Source organism: Phoca vitulina, unplaced genomic scaffold (genome assembly GCF_004348235.1).
Source record: "Phoca vitulina isolate PV1807 unplaced genomic scaffold, GSC_HSeal_1.0 scaffold16, whole genome shotgun sequence".
Taxonomy (NCBI): Eukaryota; Metazoa; Chordata; class Mammalia; order Carnivora; family Phocidae; genus Phoca; species Phoca vitulina.
In genome coordinates, this window is record NW_022589719.1 from 10563225 (window position 1) to 10585398 (window position 22174).

Below are 22174 nucleotides of genomic sequence, written 5' to 3' on the forward strand. Positions count from 1 at the left end.
GAAGGAGCCAGCCATGTGAGGTTTGAGAGAAAACATTCTAGGCAAAGAGAATAAATGGAAAGGTTCTGAAGCAAGAATATGCTTGGTTCATTTGAGGAACAGAAAGACACTGATGTGACAGGTGTGCAGTGAGTGAAAACGGTAGTACGTGAAGAGGCTTAAGAAGTGGGCAGGGCCTGCCTGTAATTCAGTAAGGAAATGGGAAAGTTCTCCCTGAGCTCCATGCTAAAAAAGCCTTTTCTTTCACAAAGCAGCAAAGCTGAGGTGAGTGCTCCCAGAGTTTCTTTTCCATTTTGCTTATTCTTATTACCAGAAATCTTTGCACAAAACCCAACTATCAAAAGGGTTCCTTCTAGATCTAAGTTTACCCTCCTGCTTTGTGGATATCCCTCCTTAAATCATCCCTCTTTTCAAATATGTAAAACTTCCAAACAAACATATCTGAGAAATTCTGGGGAAATCTTTAAGTGACTCTCTAATATAAGATGATTTAGGATTGAGTCATCAGAAGTGGTTCAGAGAACTAGTGAAAGTTAGCCTGGAAAAGAGATAACCCAGTAGCCTGATGATGATGAACTCTGCATATTTTAAGGACTTTTAAGTAGAGAAGGAATGGATATAAACAGAAACAAATGAAACCATGTTCTAATTGGTTTAGAACCAATGTTCTAAATAATTTCGACATTAGAATGGGCTGCCTTGCGAAATAGTAATCTCCCTGTTACTATGAGTATTCAACAAAAGATGGGATCAAAAGAGCCTGCCCAGAATGTGCGGGAGATTCCTGCCTTGTTTTGAGTGGACTCACAACTCCAGCTCAACAACTCAACAACTCCAGGCCTTGATGAAATCTATAAATTAGAACAATGTGGATCTTTGCGCTCTCAAGATGTTCTTTCTTTTTTTCTCACTTTCTGTTTACTTATTCCCCATGTTCAGTCTAATAACTCAAGAGGCCAGATGATACATTCTTCAGAAATTCTCTAGCCATTGAGGAATATATACCATGTAGGCCAAATCATTTCTCTCTGAAAAAGGCCTCCTGGTGCCTTTGTGAGTGTCAGGACATGAGACCAGATGAATCACTCATCAAAATGAGGGGCTTTGTTTCCTAAAATAAGAGTTGATAGAGGATAGAAGCAGTCTTTTTTTTTTTTTTTTTTTAAGATTTTATTTATTTGTGAGAGAGACAATGAGAGACAGAGAGCATGAGAGGGAGGAGGGTCAGAGGGAGAAGCAGACTCCCTGCTGAGCAGGGAGCCTGATGTGGGACTCGATCCCCGGACTCCAGGATCATGACCTGAGCCGAAGGCAGTCGTAGAAGCAGTCTTTTAAAGTGGTTTGTAAAATAGTTTCAAATGACATGTAAATTAATTTTCACTGTTATCACAAGGGTAGTTGACTAGCTATATATGGTTTTAGAATTTGGAAACTCACCCAATCATTCCTTCATTTATTCAGTGTAGGATGATTAAATTCAGCTACCCTGGTCTTCACAGAACATGCACGACGAGGATTTTTGCCTTCAAGGAATTCCCAGGCTGGTGGGGGGGGAGGGGGGGACTGAGAAGCACAGCCCTACGTACAATCATTACCATGACTGATTTCAGTGATGAAGAATCATTCCGCACGTGAGCACCGGGCAGGTCAAGGCACTTCAGGCAGAGAGAAACACGGAAGTGGCTCAGACGCCTGCGATGGCGCATAAACGGAATAGGTCACATTCAGCCGCAGCGTGTTGCTGCGGAGCTGGAGCTTAGCTCGTGTGTCGGGAAGAAAAAGTGTGGAGTGGAGGTGGGCGTGGGGGTGCAAATGAGGGTCAGTGACAGGCCTGGACTCAGGTCAGAAGGGCTTGGGATTACAGACTAAATGTTTTTTCTCTCTGCGGTAGGTAGCCACTGAAGAACTGTATAAAAAGGATTACGTTTTAGAAAGATAATTGTCTGTAGAAGGAACTTCGAAGTGAATTGGAAGGAGGAGAAAATGGAGAGAGAGACACCAACCCGGAAACCGCTTCAGTGACCCAGGATGACGACTGTATGTTAATATGCATCCAGCTTGAACCTATATTAATTTAATTGTTCTTGGAGTCAACATCAATGGAAACGAAACATGATGGATTCCTCGAATAATTTGCAATTCCAAAATTCTAGTCTTTTAAAAATAGTAGTATAATAATAAAATTACTGAAAGTAGATCATTGTGATGGCTGAACATTGAAGCTCCAGCTTGATCTTTTTGCCAGAAAACTAATTAAATACTAGCTCTTCACCTGACATCCATATCACAAATGTGGTATGGGTTCCCTGCATGGGCTCTGTGCTGTTATTGAGCTAATGAGCTGAGTTCAAATAGGAACCAGGTAGTTTTCCTGGCCATGCTGATTACTTACAGAATTTCACTGGAAGCCTTTTCCGTTGTTAAAGTATTTTTTTGCATTTGCTTTTCCTTTGGTCCTATCATTTGCTTCTCTTCTCCAAAAATTGCTACAGGCTTATGCACAGCAAGCTTGGCTCCAGACACGATGTCACTTTGGACTTCTAAAACAAGAGCTGAGCAGAAATGCGCAAATTGCAAGGACGTATTAGTTATGATTGCAGAACACTAGGAATTTGAAAACACATGTTAAAATAAGAATGCAGACAATTTTCAGCTATTTGGTCTAAGAGAACACTTTCTAAGTGTAATTGATAGTTGCTCTTTAATAAACTGGATTTCACTTAATTTTCTGTAGATTCATTCCCCCCAAGATATTTGCAGTCAAAAGTACTAAAAGTAGGGGTTACATCTAAAATATATGAAGAACTCATAAAGTTCAATATCTAAAAACAATCTGATTAAAAAATGGGCAGAGGACCTGAAAAGACATTCTTCCAGAGACGACATACAGATGGTCAACCTACACATGAAAAGATGCTCAGCATCACTAAGCATCAGGGAAATGCAAATCAAATCAAATCAGAATCATAGTGAGATATCATCTCACACCTGTCAGAATGTCTATTAATGAAGAAAAAAAAAAGACGTTGAGAAAAGGGAGCCCTAGTGCACCTAGTTGGTGATGTACAATTGGTGTACCTACTACAGAAAACAGTATGGAGGCTCCTCAAAAAATTAAAAATAGAACTACCATATGATCCAGCAATTCCACTTCTAGGTATTCAACCAAAGAAAATGAAAACACTAATTTGAAAAGACATATGTACCCCTATGTCCATCACAGCATTATTTACAGTAGCCAAGATATGGAAACAGTCTAAGTGTCCATCAACAGATGAATGGATAAAGAAGTGCTATATAGATAATGGAATATTATGTGGTCACAAAAAATGAAATCTTGCTATTTGTGTCAACATGGAGGTAACTCGAGGGTATTTTGCAAAGTAAAATAAGTCAGAGAAAGACACATACTGTATTATTTCACATACATTTCACTTACATCTAAATAACAAAACAAAACAAAACTGAAACAGACTCACAGATACAGAGAACAAACTGATAATTGTCAGAAGGGTAGAAGGATGGATGAGATAGATGAAGGGGATTAAAAGGTATAATCTTCCAGTTATAAAAAAATCAGACATGGGGATGTAATGTATGGCATAGGGAATATAGTCAATAATATTATAACAACTTTGTATGGTGACAAATGGTAACTAGGTTTATTACAGTGACCATTTCATAATGTATATAAATATCAAATCACTATGTTATATACCTGAAACAAATATAGCAACATAGTCAATTACCCTTCATTTTTAAAAACGTCTAAGAGGAAAAAAAAGTACTAAAGGATAGGTCTTTCTAAAAAATGTTAATTATTATAAATTCTAACCATTCAAATGGGCATATTATTTAGATATATGTCTCTAGATCATTATCTAGGATCCCAAATTCCTCAGTGGAAGTCCCTAATGCCTTGAAAGATACATACAAAACTTACTGTACAGCATTCAATATATGTAATAGGGAAATGTTTTAAATTATATTAATGATTTTTCTCTTTTGACTCTCTATGTATAGGACCTTTGTCCTAGCTCCTGGGGCAGTCTTAATGGAAGGAGTAAGACCATGAGTTGATGAGAAATGTTACAAAGGAAAGCAAAAGTACAAAGTTAGTTTTGACACTCAAGCACAACCTATTGCCATAAGACAAGGGCCATGTAAATCAGGATTGACGCTATCATGATTTAGGATTTTTCTAAATGCTGTTAGCTCCCATTTATTATATCAAAGCTTTAACCTCAAGGTTGATTTGGTGAAAACCCACCATTTCTTGGCCTGAGGGCATTTGAGACAGAAGATAGAGGAAGGCAGAAAATCAGCGCTGGACGTCATGATTCCCTCTACAGGCTTCACTTCGGGTATTTATCTAAGTTACGCCAAGGAAACATTAAGGACACTGTTCATTATTCAGAACATTGTGACAAGTCACCTCTCAAGTTGCCTCCACCACTCCAATCTGAGGCACAGCCCTGTCAACCTGGATCTGGTTTCTGAGAGGTGCAGCCATGACCCAAGATTTGCTGGAGTCATGCTGGAGAGCTTTCCAGAAGTGATTGCGAAGGAGGGGTGAAGGGGTTCTGTAATAAGGACTTCAGAGATGACCTCCACCACAGCCAGGCTTCAGGGGGCCAAAGGGAGCAGAAGCAGGAAGCATCACCCACCCAAAGCACCGTCTGGGCCAAAAGAATGGAACACAGTCGCCCAGCCAGGGATGGCGGCCACCAAGCCCCAGAAAGCAAGAGACTCTGTGCCCCAAGTTCTTCCCTACCATCTGAGAGAGGAACGAAAGAGAGACTCTGGGGACTGGGAAATCTGGAATCTGTCCCTAAATATATAATTAATGGATTATAAAAAATATAAATTAATGGATAAGGCAAAGTTTAAACCTGACTAGACACTTTATACTTTCCTTAACAGAAAACAAAGAAGACCTGATTTGTTAAAGACAAAATAAATTACATTTTCTTTACACATCCGAAGTGTAGTGTGAATTAAAATATGCAATCCTGTTAAATATATAATTTTGTCTAAAGAGCTAAACAGCAGGATATAGGAGTGAAATATGACTATTTAAACAAACAATTTTTAAAAAAAAGCAGCATCAAGCATTTAATTTTGGCCATATATATTATGGTAAATAATTCCAATGCTTACCCTCTATCTTACGTATACTGCAGAAAGTTTGAATTTTAGAAATATCTGATGCTAAGTTTCTCAGGAAGATTTGTTTCTTTTGCTGAGCAATGGACACATCAGGATTGATCCAATGTTCTCCACATGAAACATATACCTAGCAAAGAAGTGAATCTCTGATCCCATGTGCAACTGTTCACAGCAGCATTATTAGTAATAGCCAAAACCAGCCAAAAGTACAAACAAAATGTCCTATAATAGGCAAATGGTTAAACAGACTGTGACACCATGGATAATACTCAGTGATAAAAAGGCAAAACTCTTGATAAACATAACAACTTTGAAGGATCTCAAGGGTTATACCAAAAAAAAAAAAAAAAAAGTACTTCTCCTTACTATCTTTGCAACCTCCTGTGAATCTATAAATTTTTTCAAAATAAAGTTTTATAAAATAATTTTTTAAAGGAAGGAAAAAAAGAAAGAAAGGGAAGGAGGGAGGGAGGGAGGGAGGAAGGAAGGGGAGGTAGGTATAAATTAGGGCTTTGTAAACTATGGCTGAGGCCCAAATCTGGCCTGCTGCCTGTTTGTGTAAATAGAGTTTTATTAGAACACAGTTATGCCCATGCATTTACATGCTTCCTGTGACTGCTTTTGTGCTTACAATGGCGAGAGCTGATGTTTCATTAGAGATCATATGGTCTGTAAATATTTACTAACTGACCTTTTACAGAAGAAGCTGGACAACGCCACTGGTATAAATGAACTTGTAATATGTTAATGTGGCTTTTTCTAGATGCTGAGATTATGAATGACACCTGTTCTTCATGCTGCTTATATTTATTTCTTAAACGAATTGGTATTTCTTTGAAGTAAGAAAAAATAGAGTGATATACTGAGAATACTCAGTAGGAAGAAAAACTCCACTCGGTGCTCTTCCGTGGCCCCACGTTGGTGATTATACCCACCCCCCTGCATGACAACTCAGGGAAAACTTGCTCAAAATATTTTTCTGTTTGAAAAATAGGCTTCCCTTTTTTCTCTGGACATACTTGATCATGTAACTGTTGATGTTTCTGTCTCTATGTTGGCTGCTCAGAACAGTGATAGGTTTGTTTCTAGCAAATATACAGAATCTTGTAACACTCACTCCTGGCTCCATCTTATCTTCCTTTCACTCATACTCCCTTTGCCTTGGTGGCCTCATCTACTTATCCTTACATTAAATTTATCCTTTTATATCCTATGTTTTAATGTAATCTACCTTGAATTCTTTCTGAAATAACCCAGTGAATTAATACAGCAGCAAAAGCAAAGAAAAAAAATTAAAAACCAATGAACTAAAACCTTGAGGGTGATAGTGTTAGAATTCAAAAGAGATCTCCCTGATTCCAACAACACAGACTTTCCCCTCTGCCATGCTGCTGCTGCTATTAGTCATCAGTACTATGGTTTAAGACTCACTCAAGGGGTCTTTACATTCAGAGCCTGAGCTGAGTTCTGATATGATGAGAGCTCAGCTCTCTGTTCAAAGAATTTCAGGCATTGGTCAAGCAGGTTTTCTTTTCGAGCTGATGCCTCAAATTCCATAAATGGGAGAAAGGGCTGGCTGCTAAAGTCCTTCTTCTCAATCATCTCTAGCCACCCAAATAGTCTGTGTGAAACACTAGATTTAATTTTTTTTCTGAAAGAGTGAAATTTTCATTTAGTAAGAAATCACTAAACAACTACTTTTTGAAAGCCTCAAAAAGAGGAGGTATCTACCTCCTTCAGAGTAAGAGACAGAAATCACAAGTGGTTAATAATCTGGTCTTGTCTAGTTTCCACCCTCCCTTCTAAAGGGGGGACATTGAGAACATCCATCTCATAGGGTCATGCTGATCCTTAAATGAGTTCATTCTTAGAAAGCCCTGGAAATCATGCCTAACAGTAGCTCTCAACAGCTAGCTATTAGTATGATTTTCTGAGGATTGCTGAGTAAGGCTGAGAGAAAGTAAAGGGGGAAGCAGTTAGTGTTTGAAGTCTTGTATTTTAAAACATTTATCTTTTGGTTGTATGCATATACTATTTCCAGTTTCACATTCATGTCTTTACCAGTTCATCTCTTTGAAGGTCTTTTAGGGCAAAGATTTCCTTTCCCTTTTCATTGAACAATCTCCGAGCTGCAGAAGGTAAATTTAAAATTTCAGTGCACCTGTAATAAGAGACACAAAAACTGAGCTTGTAGATAGAAGCCTTCCAGCAGAGTAGAGAGAAAATATGAGAAATCAAGGGTCTGGACCATCAACACCCACTCCTGCTGCAGACCTGTGAGACCACCCAGAGGCAGGCCCTGGAGCCCATCAGACCGCTTTGGAGTCTCATTCCCCCATCCAAGCTGTGGGACTTGGGCAAATTAACTTCTCTAAGCCTCAATTTCTTATCTTCCAGGGTTTTAGTGAGGATTAAAGGCTGATTTTGAAAAGTGCTTACCACAGTGCCAGGCCTGATCAACAAATAAGTAGGCATATCATTATTGATTTTTCATTCTTCAATATGCTGCACACTTTCTAATTGTGTGCCTTTGCTCATGCTCTTCCTTCTACCTAAAATACTTTCCTTGGCTTTTTCTGTTAACGTTCTATTCTCTCCCCAAAGTCGTATCCATCACCAAGCAGTTTCTCATCTCCCTCCATTAGTAGTGATCTCTATAGCCCTTTAACTCCCTTTCAAACAGGAATCTTTAGCCTGGTTAACCACTCAACAGTGATTTCCACCCCCAGGCCCCAAACAAGCATTTGGCCTGCCCTGTGGATATCAAAATGAATGATACTGTTTTCTTGTTCCCTGAAGAGCTCCCTCTCTTGTCAGGAGAGAGGTCAGCAACTGAAGTATAATATGCAGGAGTGATACACAAACAATGAATCATGGAACACTACATCAAAAACTAACGATGTAAAAGAAGAAGATAGCAGGAAGGGAAAAATGAAGGGGGGAAAATCGGAGAGAGAGACAAACCATGAGAGACTATGGACTCTGAGAAACAAACTGAGGGTTCTAGAGGGGAGGAGCGTGGGGGGATGGGTTAGCCTGGTGATGGGTATTAAAGAGGGCACGTACTGAATGGAGCACTGGGTGTTATACACAAACAATGAATCATGGAACACTACATCAAAAACTAATGATGCAATGTATGGTGATTAACATAATGTAATTAAAAAATTTTAAAAAATATGCAGGAGTGGGTGCTGTCATAGGCACATGGCCAGGGTGCTGTGAGAACACAGGAAAAACAAAACAATGAATTCCTCCAGGGAACCCCGATTGAAGGAAGTGACATTTGGGTTGGGCCTTTGCAGATGAATAGGAGTTGGTCGAGAAGGATTAGGACCTAGAGAAGTCTTGCGTGGCTGGACCCGAGTGTATGGATGGGAGCAGGAGCCAGATGAAGCTGGAAAAGAAGACAGGAACCCATGGAAAGCACTTAAGATACCAGGCTAAGAAACTTGGCCTCTACCCCATAAACCGCAGGAAGTCACTGAAGGTAGGAGAGTAGAGGTGTGGTGTTTTCAGCTCTGCTCTTTAGAGAGTTAGCTGTCCGACAGGTGGAAGATGCACTAAAGCGGGAGAGGCTGCAAGTTACACAGCCCATTCAGGAGAGTGGCAAGGAGGCTGAGTGGTGGGGGAAGAGGAGGGAGGGGTAACGGAACGTGATGGGGCTGTTGAGAAGACTGTTGAGATGATCCTGCCTTTGGAACAAGAAGGATTCTTGCTAAATATATTTTACATTAGAATGTACTGTCTATCCTAAGTGAATTAGAAGTGACTTTATGCTGATCAGGAAGGCTAAACTGTATGAAGAATATTTCTCAATTTTATTTCCTTAGATGGGATAAAGCAATTGAGCAGATAATTAGGCCCTCCATTTCTCTGAGAGGCCTTAGAAGGAACTAAGGCAATGGGAACTAAGTCTCTGCCTCCTGTGTCATAGTTCTAGCAGCTGGTGGACCAAAGGAGTTGGTGGGGAGGGAGTGGGAAGGAACTATAAGAAAATTGAGCCCCCAGCCACAAGATGTGCCTGATTCTCTTTCTTTGCTGCCCAAAGACCCAACCTGATTCCTTCTACTTTCCCTAAATGGGTATCTTTGTGGGTCCAGGCAGTTATAGCATGACCTAAGAAGAATTACCATTATCATATCTGCTCCTACTCACATTTTCCTGGAGAACATTTGGACTATGGGAATATCCTGTTTTAGGACAACGAGTGGGAGAATAGAAGGAATGGGTGGTTGGTAAATCTCCTTTCTTTTTTTGAAACCCTGGTTTTAATAGTACTGGATTTAACTGGCCCATGTAGGTGGGCTAGAGAGGATTGGGGTAAGCTTTTTCCTCTCTATTTAATTCCTCCAACTTGTTCACATGCCAGTTAACATAAATGGAGACAGAATTAGCTGTTAAGTACCTAAGGAGGAATGTGGACTCTGGAGTCAGATTGCCTGGGTTCAAATTCTAGCCCTCCTGTTCTGGTTGTGTAACCTTGAAAAATCCCTTAATTTCTCCGAGCCTCATTTGCCCTATCAGTAAAAGACAGCTATAGTAGTATTTATCTCCCAGTGATATTTTACAGGTTAAATGTGTGGATATGTGTACAGCGCCTGGCACATAAACAGTCAGCAACACATTATCAAAATGGATCAAGCACTGCAAGCATTTCATGGCTACTCTCACTTAATTCTCACATCATTTCTGAGAGGCCAATTTTACTGATGAGGAAAGTGAGCCTGAAGGTTAATTTCCTTGCCCAAGACTGCATAGCTAGCAAGTAGGAGAGCTGAAATTCAAACCTAAATCTGAGTCCTTCACAACATTGTATGGCCCCCTGTCATAGAATAATGAGATAGTTGATCTATAGAGTGAGGGGACTGAGTGAGGTGCTGAGCAAGTGGTCCAAGATTTCTCCATTATGTGGAGGCAAATGTCCTAGAAATAAGGTCCTCTGACTTGCACACCAGGAATTAGGACTGGCAACCACATGGCCTACTCAGGTTTACAGGGAGTCCAGAAAAGTAGAGTCTCTGTGAGCACTAGAGTGGAAGAGGAGTGGCAGGTGGAGCTGGTACCTTGAGGGCTGTATTTCATTATAACCTAGGATGCCCTGGGAGAAAGGAAGCAAGTGTGTCTCCCAGGTCTGCAGATCGCTACAGGTCTGTAGGAGTGGGGACTTCCTTTCTCCAATCACTCACCAGGACACCTATCCCAGGAGCCCCACCACATCCTTCCAGTTATTCCAGAACAGTGGGAAAATGCACAGAAGCTATGGGTACATGCTTTCTTCTTTTCTTTATCTTCTTGCTTTGTATCTCTGTCTTTTTAGATCTCTCTCATTTTCTCTCTTCTCCATGAGGCCTTCCCTAATAGCTGTCCTTCACCAGGTTCTTCCTCCTTCCTGGTCATCTATAATCAAGGTCACCCCTTGATTATTTTTACTTCTGCAAAATTAAATACTGCCCTCTGTGGCTTTCTGACTGTTTCACTGAGCAAACTGTCTTCCCAACAAGTTAGGAGTTTCCTGAGAACACGGAATGTCTTGCCCCCCCTTTTTTAATCTCCAGCAGAATATCTAACACCAGTTGATGCACATGACATGAATACAACAGATATTGAAAAGAATCAAATTCTTTCATGCTTTCCTCTTAGCTTTTCATCCAATTCTGTTTAGCAAAGAGGAACTGGGACTCAGAGAAGGGGAGTGCTTTGCTGAAGTTTGCGTTAGTTAATGGTAAACCTGGGGTTAAAATCAATCCCCTTGACTCTTAATTCAATGGTATTTCCAATACTCCATGTTGCCTGCAACTTTAAGTATCAACAAAAAAAATTCCATATTTACTATTTAAAAATAATGCTTGTTATACCACTAGATCTTCCTTTTTCTTTGGAGGTGGAAGAACCACCACCACCAAGAAAAGACCATCAAAGCCGTCTGGAGTGACTTACTAAATAAAAATTAGCATAATTTTCCTTACATTTTATAAGATTGCCCCCTCATATTCAACAAGACATATTTTGTAAAAATGTTGATACCTGGTGCTCTACCTTTAAGCAGTTATCAAATTCTATGGGAATAATTCTTGTTTTGGTAGGAAAATATTAATCAAAAGAAAATTACAACATATTTTACAAATATGATATGGGATGATGACATTTAAAATGTGGTTTAAAGTGATTCCACTTTAACTACTGATTCCAATTCAAACAAATGTAAACCAAAGAAAAGTGCTGTACATTTGTGAAATATATTTTTTAAATGGGAATAATTTATATTTACAGAGTTGGTAGTTCAGAAGCTAGGGGAAATTGCCAGCCCTTGACATTTGGGGCAAAAATTTATTAATTAGCACTGGTATCATAAACTCACATAGTTTATATATTTCACAGATTAAAAACTCCAGAATCATTGTATTAACAACAGCCTTCTTATGCAGATACATATGTATTTTGTATTATGTGTTAGACATAATTATTTAGGCACAGAATGGAAAATGCCTTTGCCTTTAGGATAGTAAGTATTTACCTCTCCAAAAGTTGGTGAAATTCGGTCTGGATTGTTTCTGTTTCAAAATATTTAGCAACGTGGTTTTTCACATTCTTTTTCCTTTCAATGTCAACATTTCTGAAACAAATGATCCAAGATTTGACTGATATGTCAGTATATGTTATCAATTACCTTTCATCTTTAAATATGTGAAAAAATCATGAGGTTTTAATTTATCATAATTTGTCCTAAAATAATATGCTTTCTTTAAAAAAAAAGAAGAAGAAGAAGAAGAAGATTTCAGGGGCACCTGGGTGGCTCAGTCAGTTAAGCGTCCAGCTCTTGATTTTGACTGAGGTGGTAATCTAGTGTCCTGAGATCGAGCCCCGAGTAGGTCTCCACGCTTAGACCAGAGTCTGCTTGGGATTCTCTCATTCCCTTCCCCTCTGCCCCTCTCCCCACTCTCCTCCCTCTCTCTTAAATAAATGGATAAATAAATCTTTTTAAAAAAATTTTTTTAAAAGTTTAAAAAAAGGATTTAAAAAACTATCACAATTAAATTAAGTTTATAAACATTTATACTATGAACAATTTATATAAGAAAATGAATTTTCAGTATTTTAATCCTCTTCTAATAATGCTGGACACTCTGAGCTGTGAATTTATCAGTTTGTTTTTTTTTTTAGATTTTATTTATTTATTTGACAGCGAGAGACACAGCAAGAGAAGGAACACAAGCAGGGGGAGTGGGAGAGGGAGAAGCAGGCTTCCTGCAGAGCAAGGAGCCCGATGCGGGGCTCGATCCCAGGACCCTGGGATCATGACCTGAGCCGAAGGCAGATGCCTAACAACTGAGCCACCCAGGCGCCCCTGAATTTATCAGTTTTGAAGAAAATACAGAGACTACATTCATTTTGCCTGTGATGTTCATATAGTTGATATTCATATGTTTATTCATATATTATTAAGTTATCAATCCAAACCTAAATATTTTTAAACTGGAAAGTGATTAATGATAGACATAGAAAAAAATGTTTAATTGGAATATGTATCAGCTCAAATTTTCAAGTTAGAAAACGATCTGGTATAGTTTTAGAATCTCTATATTTTATTGAATGAAAGAAATAATGGTCAAATATAGTTGTTCATTCACAAAATATGGTAATCAAGTGTAGTTAATCATAAATAAATAAATAGATAAATGAATGAATGAATAAATTCAATAAGCACTAATTTATGGCCCATTTTGGCCCTATATCCTGTGGTAAATAAAATGGCTTAGTACTTGATTAACGAGGACACACTGTCCCATGACCAGACCATAGCAGAAAGCACATATATGGATGAATAACACATCATCCCTGTTCTCTGTCTCATGGATGGAAGCATAAGCAGATAATCACAACACAGAGCGGTAGGACTTATGCTGGGGAAAAGTCCACAGCAATCAGAGCATTGGAGAACATAGAAGCTACAGCTAATTCAGGGGTGGGTAGGGAAAGTGTCAAGTTCAGGGTCAGCATCTAGAAACGAAGGCCAAACTCATTCTCAGAACATCTTTATTATTTTAAGGCAGATGGAAGGTGTTGGGGAGTGGCAGGTGTTTAAGAGTAAGAACTGGAGAGAGTGTTGATAAGAGATAGAGCTAGAAAAATATGCAGGAACAATTCACAAAGGGCCTTAAAAGCTATATTAAGGTGCTTGAGTGAGTCCAGAGATCATAACTTACTAATAACTTACTCATTAAAATTATCTAAAAATATAAAGTTTATCACATAGCTTCAAATTGAGCCTTTCCTCTTAGAATTCCTTAAACTAACACTTATAAAATTCTCCTTGTTTAACTTGCTATTCTGAGAGAAGAAATTCACCTGGAAATCACAACGGTTTTAATTTATTTGAATTTTGACAGCCACTACCCAAGACTAACTGACAAGATCTTATTACTCACCAAGAGTAAAGATCGACTAAATCACAAACAAATGATATTTGATCTTCTGTTGGCTTTGTAGATAGAGGAACCAGCAACAACAAATTTCCCTCAAAACTGTCTAGAATGAATTATTAAGTAACTAAAGGACAGCATGTTGCCAGGATAGGATTTGGTTAAAATGGGTCTATATTTCATCATTCTAGCTTGATTTCACTTGTAAAGACACAAAATAGCCCAACTATCTTCCTTCTTACAAATAAGTTTCAAGTTAATACATGTAATGTACGCCTACATGTCATTAGCATTTATTTCTTCTGACAGAAAATATTTAGCTTGGATATATGAAAAGTAGCATAGCAGGACTCCTACTTTGCACAACTCTGGGATGCGTTTGTATAGAATACAATGTGAAAAGTGTCCTCTGGAACTGGGCAACGCAGCTGCTCAGTAATATTAGCCAAAATTCTTTCCATTTGAACCTTCTGTTAACCAGTATTTACATACAGCTCTGGGCAAACAATGCTATTGAAGATCCTGTAGAAAAATTTCTGAAATGACCAAGAAAAATTAATGTATATTTAGAAGAGTTTAATGTCAAGTGTATGCCAGTGTACTTTAATTTTGGGGGAATAATTAATTCATGTAGTGAACAAAGTGAATACTTGATTAATTAGGACACACCATTCCATGAACATAACAGAGGGTTTCACATACTTTCTGCTGGAATAGTTGTCCAAATTAACAAATCTCTCAATTATGTTTGGATTACCTGACTGAACTATGCATTTTAAAACATTAATGTGGAAAGATAAAATCTGTATATAATTTTGAGCCCCAGTGAAAGACATAGTGTAAAAAAATAAATGTAGGAAGGGACAAAAATTATTTGTTAACTTTGGATGTTAAAAAAAGTCGTATGTACTTTAAGGGCATTACCCTCACATTTTACATCTAGCAGAATGAGCTAATTATGAAATGTATGCGTCAAAGATTTCAATTTCAGGCTTGACTTTACTTTGAAGATTAATTTTTTACTTTATCATCTTTACAGGCAGTTCAGTGGACAGCCGATCTGAATGTTACTCATTGTTCAGTGATGTATGAAGTATATTTAATCAATGTGAAGAAAGTAATATTAAACGATTATCAGCAGCCTCAAATATTCTAAACATCTCAAAAGAAAGGTCAGAAGATAACAGCACTGCTAATAATATGAGAAACAATATATTTAACTCATTCTTTACATCACAGCCTTGCACTGGTCTATGATTTCTTTTGTCATAAAACAAAATGAAAATACAGCAAGTGATTTTTCTCTAATGTTGGAGAAATATTGGTTGTATGGGAAGATTTTATTCCAATCTTATAAGCTAAAGTGCAGATCGATGTTTTTCTAGAATGATAAGCTTTTAAAATGTTATTCCGAAGGCAGAGATATAAGTTATATGAAGTTATATTTTGAGAACTGTATTTGCTTGTTAAATATGCCAAAGATCTTCATGTAAATAATAATGTACAATAATAATTTAAATAAGGACTTATACAATTATATGTAAGAAGCAATTTATGAACTCAGTTATTTTGAAACACATTAATAAAACTTAAACAAAAATGCTAATTCAAAATAGACATTAATCTCAGAACTTTTTTTGATCAGAAGTACGCATTTCTAACTCATTATTTTCTCCCGTGCTTAGCCTCAATCGGAAGAGTTAAAAGTTCCTGACAAGTTTTAATTAAATCTCAGTCTCTATTTTTATCTCCAAATATCAACATGGGAGCCCTTTTTATTTATTAATTAATTTGTTTATTTATTTTAAAGATTTATTTATTTATTTGAGAGAGAGAGAGAGAAGAGGGAGGGGCAAAGGGAGAGGGAGAGAGAGAGAGAATCTCAAGCAGACTCCCCCCCTGAGCACAGAGCTTGAGGCGGGGCTCATCCCATGACCTTACAACCCTGATGTCATGACCTGAGCCAAAATTGAGATTCACTCAACCAATGGAGCCACGCAGGCATCTCGAGAGCCCTTTTTAAAAATAAACACAGAATTCTCCCAGAAACACATCCTTAACGAAGACAAAAATTTGTGGAAATGAGAAACGAGAAGTATGAGCAAACTGTTCTTACTGCATTTTCCGTCCAGGTGAGCTGTCTGGACCAATTATAACAAAGGCTCTATTTTTATTCTTGTCTCCATTCCGCAGAACTCTGAGCCTCATAGGGACATACAGCTCCGGGGTCTTACAGATGGATTTCTTCATGGGAGGACTGTTTGGAATAAGCAGTCCTTCTATTGGCCAATCAAACTCCTTCAGAAAGAAATGACAAAGAATGTGATGATAAGTAAGAAGAGTCATTTCTAGATATAAAAAAACATTAAACACACAACTTATACCTTTAATTTTTCATTCATACATCAAAAAATGTATTGGGCATCTAAGATGTTCCAGACAATTCTAACTGATGTTTCATTTAATTAAAAAGGAACAATTTTAAGACACACTGTGTTGTGTTACAACATAGAAGACTTAGTCCCTCTCAGAGAATCATCATTCTAAAAAGATAAAACTGAATTAGCTTGGGATGTTTTTTGCTTGTGAAGTATCTTTAATCAATGTGAAGAATGTATGAAAAGTGGTTTTATCATAGCCTGAAATAGTATTATCTTAAACTAGATCTATTTGACAAAGAAGAATACATTTGAGGAACTCTCCAAAAACCAGAATGAGATGACAAAAGAACTTAGACCAATTTCTATGTTTCAGTTGCAGAACTCACTTACTGTGTATCTTTCATTCATTTATTTATTAATTCATGCATTTTCTAAATACTGATTGATGGTTTACTATATTCCAGGCACAGGGCTAGGCATTGGAAATAAAACTGAACAGGACAGAATACTCTTCCACAAGGAATTTCTAGCAGATCTTCAGAAACTTACCTAGAAATAAACTGACAATTACAATAGTATAAGCATAATAGCAACAGGCGAGTACTGGGTGTGATGGGACGACACAGGAGGGGAACTTAACTTAGAAATGCCGTGTAGCCCACATTCCATTCAGGTATCGTGTGTCCCTGGGCTCCTCTCGGCAGTGACATTTGACAAACATTTTGAGCAATTTACACATTTATCACCATCATTCTTGTAGAGAGGAAATTTGGTACTTAATTTTTTTATTAAGCATGCACCTTTGTTGTTCCTTAAGGTCATGGTTGCCAGAAGGGTTTATTGCAAAATATTAAAGTATTTCCATTCAATAAAAAAAAAAAAAAGAAATGCCGTGTAGCAAGGCTGAAGCCTCAGTCAGTAACGGAAGGGTAAAAGGACAGGGCAGAGTGTATGTACAAGACTTAAGGATTAGCAGAACATGATATCTGGGAGATAAAGAGAAGAAAGGATTGATTGCTTCTAGGTTTGTAGTTTGAGCAACTGGGTGGATGGTATGGCCAGTCACAAAAATAAAACATTCGTGGAAGAAGCGTAAATGGGGGAACAGATGATCAGAGACGATGTTGTTAGGCAAGGTCTGTATTGTTTCATTTTTTTCTATCTGCAAAAACAATTGTCCTGGCAGCAGTTAATCCCTCACTAATCTGCAATGACCATCCTGTAAAATATCACAATTCCGTATAAGTGTGCATCTGTTTCTGTGTGTTCTATTCTCTCCAATTGTTGATTTTCCTACCTGTACAGTACCATACTGCCTTGATTACAATACCTTTATATCTAACAGGTTTTGATATTTGATAGGGCAACTCTCCCCACCTTGTTATTCTTCTTTGGAAATTGGCTCTTGTTAGCCCTTTGATAGTTCATATACAATTAATGAATCAGCTTGCTTAGTTTTCTAACAGTCTGTGTGGGATATAAATGTTCTGCAGAGCTTCCTATCAATCCTATTTTTTTAAGATTTTTTTTCTTGAATGTCCATTGAATCACACAAGGCTCTATTTTCTGCAATTATATGTGCTCATATAATTATTTATCCTTTCACTGGCTATGTGTTAATTACATTAATTGGTTTTTATAAGATGTTAAATTAATATTGCATTCTTGGACCAATCCAAATTGGTCACACTGCATTATCTTTTTTTATAGATTGCTGAATTCAATTTGCTAATATTTTCTTTAGGATTTTTGCATGTATGTTCGTAAATGAAATTAACATGCAATTTTCTTCTATGAACCTTGTCAGGGTTTGGTATTAAGTTTATCCCAGCCTCATGAAATGAGTTAGAAACTGTTGCTTCTTTTTTGTATTATGAAATACTTGCTTCTTATATGTTTGGTAGAATTTGCCAATAAAACTATTTGGTATTGGTGTTCTCTTTGTGGGGAGATTTTAACTATTGATTCTATTTCTTCTATGATTATTGGATTCATTATGGAAGATTCATTATGATTCCATTCTAAGTTACTTAAGTGTGCAAACTTGACCATTCTATTTATCTAAGTTATAATATTTATTAGCATAAAGTTACTTATCCTTATTGTCTTCTTAATCTCTCAGTATCTTTATTTGTATCTTTCCTTTATTTTTAATATTATTTACCTTTACTATTTCTTTCTTATTCAGGGTAACCAGGTATATCCATTTTATTAATGTTTTCAAAACAATCAATTTTTGACTTTGTTGATTCTGTTTTGTATGTATCACATATTGTATCAATTTCTGTTCTTGTAATTCCTATTTCCTTCATTTTAATTCTTTGAGTTCATTTTGCTATTATTTTCCTAACCTTTCAAATTGGAAGCTTATCACATTAATTTTTAGCCTCTCCTCTTTTGCAATTTAAGTATTGAAGGTTATACATTTCCTTCAAGTACACTTTAACTGCATCTCACACATTTTGCTTTGATTCTAAATACAGTATTTCCTTTTTAAATGTTCATCATAATTTCTTCTTTGTCCCATGAGTTAAAATGTCTATTTAAATTTCCCAATATAGGGCCTTTTCTATTTATTTATTTATTTATTTGTAACTTAATCCATCAGCAAAACCTGCTTCTACTTTCAAAACCCATCTACTCTTCATCACCTCCACCACCCTGGTCCACTAGTTTCTCTCACCTACAAATTGCAAAAGCCTTCTGACTACTTATTCCTACTTCCACCTTAGCCCCTTTCTTTTTTTTTTTTTAATTTTATTTTATTATGTTATGTTAGTCACTATACAATACATCATTAGTTTTTTTTTTTTTTAAAGATTTTATTTATTTATTTGAGACAGAGAGAATGAGAGAGAGAGAGAGAGCACATGAGAGGGGGGAGGGTCAGAGGGAGAAGCAGTCTCCCTGCCGAGCAGGGAGCCCGATGCGGGACTCGATCCCGGGACTCCAGGATCATGACCCGAGCTGAAGGCAGTCGCCTAACCAACTGAGCCACCCAGGCGCCCCATCATTAGTCTTTTTTTTGACATTAAGAACCTTTTATTGAGACAAAGCAAACAGTGGCCTGAAAATACCACAGCATGAAGGCAGGCTGAGGAAACCAATCTGATTTCTTTTTCCTCTATGGCAGCCCAAATGACAAACTAAAGACACTCCAAGATCACTATTTATACTTAAGGCAATTTATAAAGAGAGGTCTTAACCAAAAAGCCTGTACCTGGCATTCAAAAAAATACTTACATTTTTTGGATGGACTGAAAGACCTAATTGGCTACGAAGAATCTGTACAGCAGGTCCCTGTTCTCAGCAGGTAAGCCTATATACAAGTAAGAATCTCTTACTTTTGTAACATTGTCCTGTTTTAAGAGAAAATGTTTAACTCCCATGCCCTGCAGAGGTCTCTATGACCCCAGAGAAGCACAGACCTATCTCTATTAGAGAACTACTTAAACTGCACTATAAATACACATACAACACACATCTGCCCCCTTCTATTTCCCAAATAGGCTGTGAATGCCTTCTGTGAGGGGTTATGGCTCATTCATTTTTATATCTACAGTGACAATTAGTAGGCACTCAACATTTTTTTTTTGCATGAATGCTAAATGAAAATGATTTTACAACACCACTACTGATTACATTTCAAACATTCCCACCATTACCCATCTCCAAAACAAAAACACTAAATTGCTACCAAGTTTACTATGTTTTTCACAATATAGTGCTTCAGGACTTTTTAATGTAAATAAACATTTTTGATTAACTAATTTTCAAAATAATGATACAAATTTAGCACTCTTCTTGGAATGGAAAATTTGCTTGGAGATTACTTCATTCTTTTTCTCTTTTTCAAAAGTGCATCTCGTAGTGCCAGCTGCTTTTCTCGGAAGGAACGTTTGTTTCTTGACCGGACATTATGGCTATATCGCATCATCATAAAGTTCTTCTGTTTTTTTCTTCTCTTTATTTGTGGAACTGGAAAATGGGTTCATTTTGGTTTTCTTCCTCACAAATTCTTTTTGGTCTGTCTTTCCAGCCGTTGCCGCGGCTAGTTTTGTCTCCTTGTCATACTTTGGCTTCTTATGAAGGCGTTCAATGTCCCGAAGAGAAAGTAACTCACCCCTGGGCTCCTCATCACCATCAGTTTCAATGTATTTCCTCTTTTGGGTTTTCCCTGGGGCAGTGTCGAGTTCTTTCCTCATTTGGGCCATGCGGATTTTCTGGAAGTCTTCCGAAGTTAAAACTCGGCTCGTGCTAATGGCTGCAGCTTTGGCTTTCCGCTCCTCCATGGGCATGCTGTTGAGCTTCTTGGATATTTCTTGCTGTTCTTCATCAGAAGAGTGGTGCACATCAACCCACTCACCATCGGAGCACTGGGTGTTATATGGTGCTAATATATAGTGTTGCAGAATTTCATGTACACCATGTTAAGAGACAGCAATGCAACTGCAGCCAAGATATCTCTGGATGTGATGATTGAACTCTACAGAAGAAACATCTGGAATGATGTTTCACTGAGACTGGTACTTTCCCAGCCATCTTCATCGTTTTCAGCATCCTCTTCTTTTTCAACTTCTAAAACTTCTGCTCCTGGAATGTAATCTTTAGCATGTAATTCTCCATATTCTTGCACTCTTGCTTCTATGGAGGACTCCATAGGCTTACCCTGGACTTTCTTCTGCAACATCTTAGGATTCAGTGTTCGGAAGAGCTGAATCAAAGTTCTAGCAGACATCATCACATTCTTATCTCTGTGTGTTTTATACTGAGCCAGGTCTTGGAGAAGTTCTTCAGTCATGGCTAGAGGACATCGAGCTGTTATCTCTTTTATAGCATTGATTCCTACTGTCATGACCTCCCCAGAGTTCTTGTCGGTGACAAAATTGTTGGCCACAGTCATGAGCACTGACTGAATGATCTCTGGGGGTACTAAGTGATGAGATGCTTGGGCAGCAAACAGAAGGATCTTTGTTACTTCTCTTTGGTGGGGCTGCAGAAACCTTTGCACAAATGGATAGAAGTTAAAAAGAAAAAGCTCGTGAATTCCCACCAATCTGGAGATGAGGTTCATGAGCATCATTTTCACCTCAAACCTCTACGTAGAGTTCTCGAGCTGCTTTAGTAGTTTTTCTGCAAAATCTTGGGGATCATGAATCAAATGAATAGCTGAAAAGTTAAAGACCTCTGGTTTTTTCTTCTTTTTTTGTTTCTTGAGCACTTTCATAGCCTTTTCCAACCTTTTCTTGTGTTTGGAGCTTTTCTTCCCTGTGGCGTATTGCACTAGCAGGTCTCTTGCTGTTGGTCCTTCATCCTCAGATTCTGAGTCATTGTCCTGTTTCTCCTCTTCATCTTTCCCAAGGAAAAATGTCAAAGCAGCAACTAATATCTTGGTGACCTTAGAGCAGTTGTGATCACATTGACAGTTTTGGCATCATTCCAGATGTTTCTTCTGTAGAGTTCAATCATCACATCCAGAGATATCTTGGCTGCAGTTGCATTGCTGTCTCTTAACATGGTGTACATGAAATTCTGCAACACTATATTCACTTTATTGTTCTTGTGTTTTGCATTTATATTCTTGATATCAGTGACAATATGTGTGTATAAAGTCTTTCACAGAAGCTTATCATGGCAACGCAGAAGTTTAAAGAAGAGTTCTAGCAAACTTGATGGATTGATGAGATTCTTATTTCTCAGCAAGATCAAAGCTTTGCAAAATGTCATTCGAAGATCTGGATCCAAGACAGTGTGATTGTAGGAAAGAAGATCTTTCAGCTCTTGAGGAAAATTACTTAAATGTTCTGGATAGCAGTGACCGATCTGTGCCATAAACATCACCAGTTCTGCCAGTTCTTTGCTAGGTTTGTTTGGTTGTAATTTGAAAATCTCCACATTGGATTTGTAGTGATTATACTGCTGTAGAAACTCCTCGACGTAGGCTGGCGGATCCTGCTTGATCAGATTCTGTAACTGCGGCAGGTTGCTGGGCAGCTTGTTATTGTTTCTGTTAGACATGTTGGCTGCTGACTGGCTCCGCAGGGAAGAGTTTTAAGAAACCCAAATACATCATTTGTTTTTGATATAGTGATCCACGATTCATTGTTTTCATATAACACCCAGTGCTCCATGCAGTACGTGCCCTCCTTAATACCCATCACCGGGCTAACCCATCCCCCCACCCCCCTCCCCTCTAAAACC

General features: G+C 37.8%; 1 protein-coding gene and 1 pseudogene across 1 annotated transcript in view; both read right to left on the minus strand.

Moving 5' to 3' along the window:
* Positions 1-22174, minus strand: part of DCDC1 (doublecortin domain containing 1) — a 465966-nt gene that overhangs the window by 50149 nt on the left and 393643 nt on the right. The window contains exons 22-25 of the mRNA XM_032415097.1: positions 15709-15890; positions 7231-7330; positions 5161-5296; positions 2393-2552 (exon numbers count right to left, since the gene is read on the minus strand). Of these exons, the coding sequence (XP_032270988.1) occupies positions 2393-2552; positions 5161-5296; positions 7231-7330; positions 15709-15890 (578 nt within the window). The remainder of the gene's footprint in view (positions 1-2392; positions 2553-5160; positions 5297-7230; positions 7331-15708; positions 15891-22174) is intronic.
* Positions 19750-21991, minus strand: LOC116638923 (annotated as a pseudogene).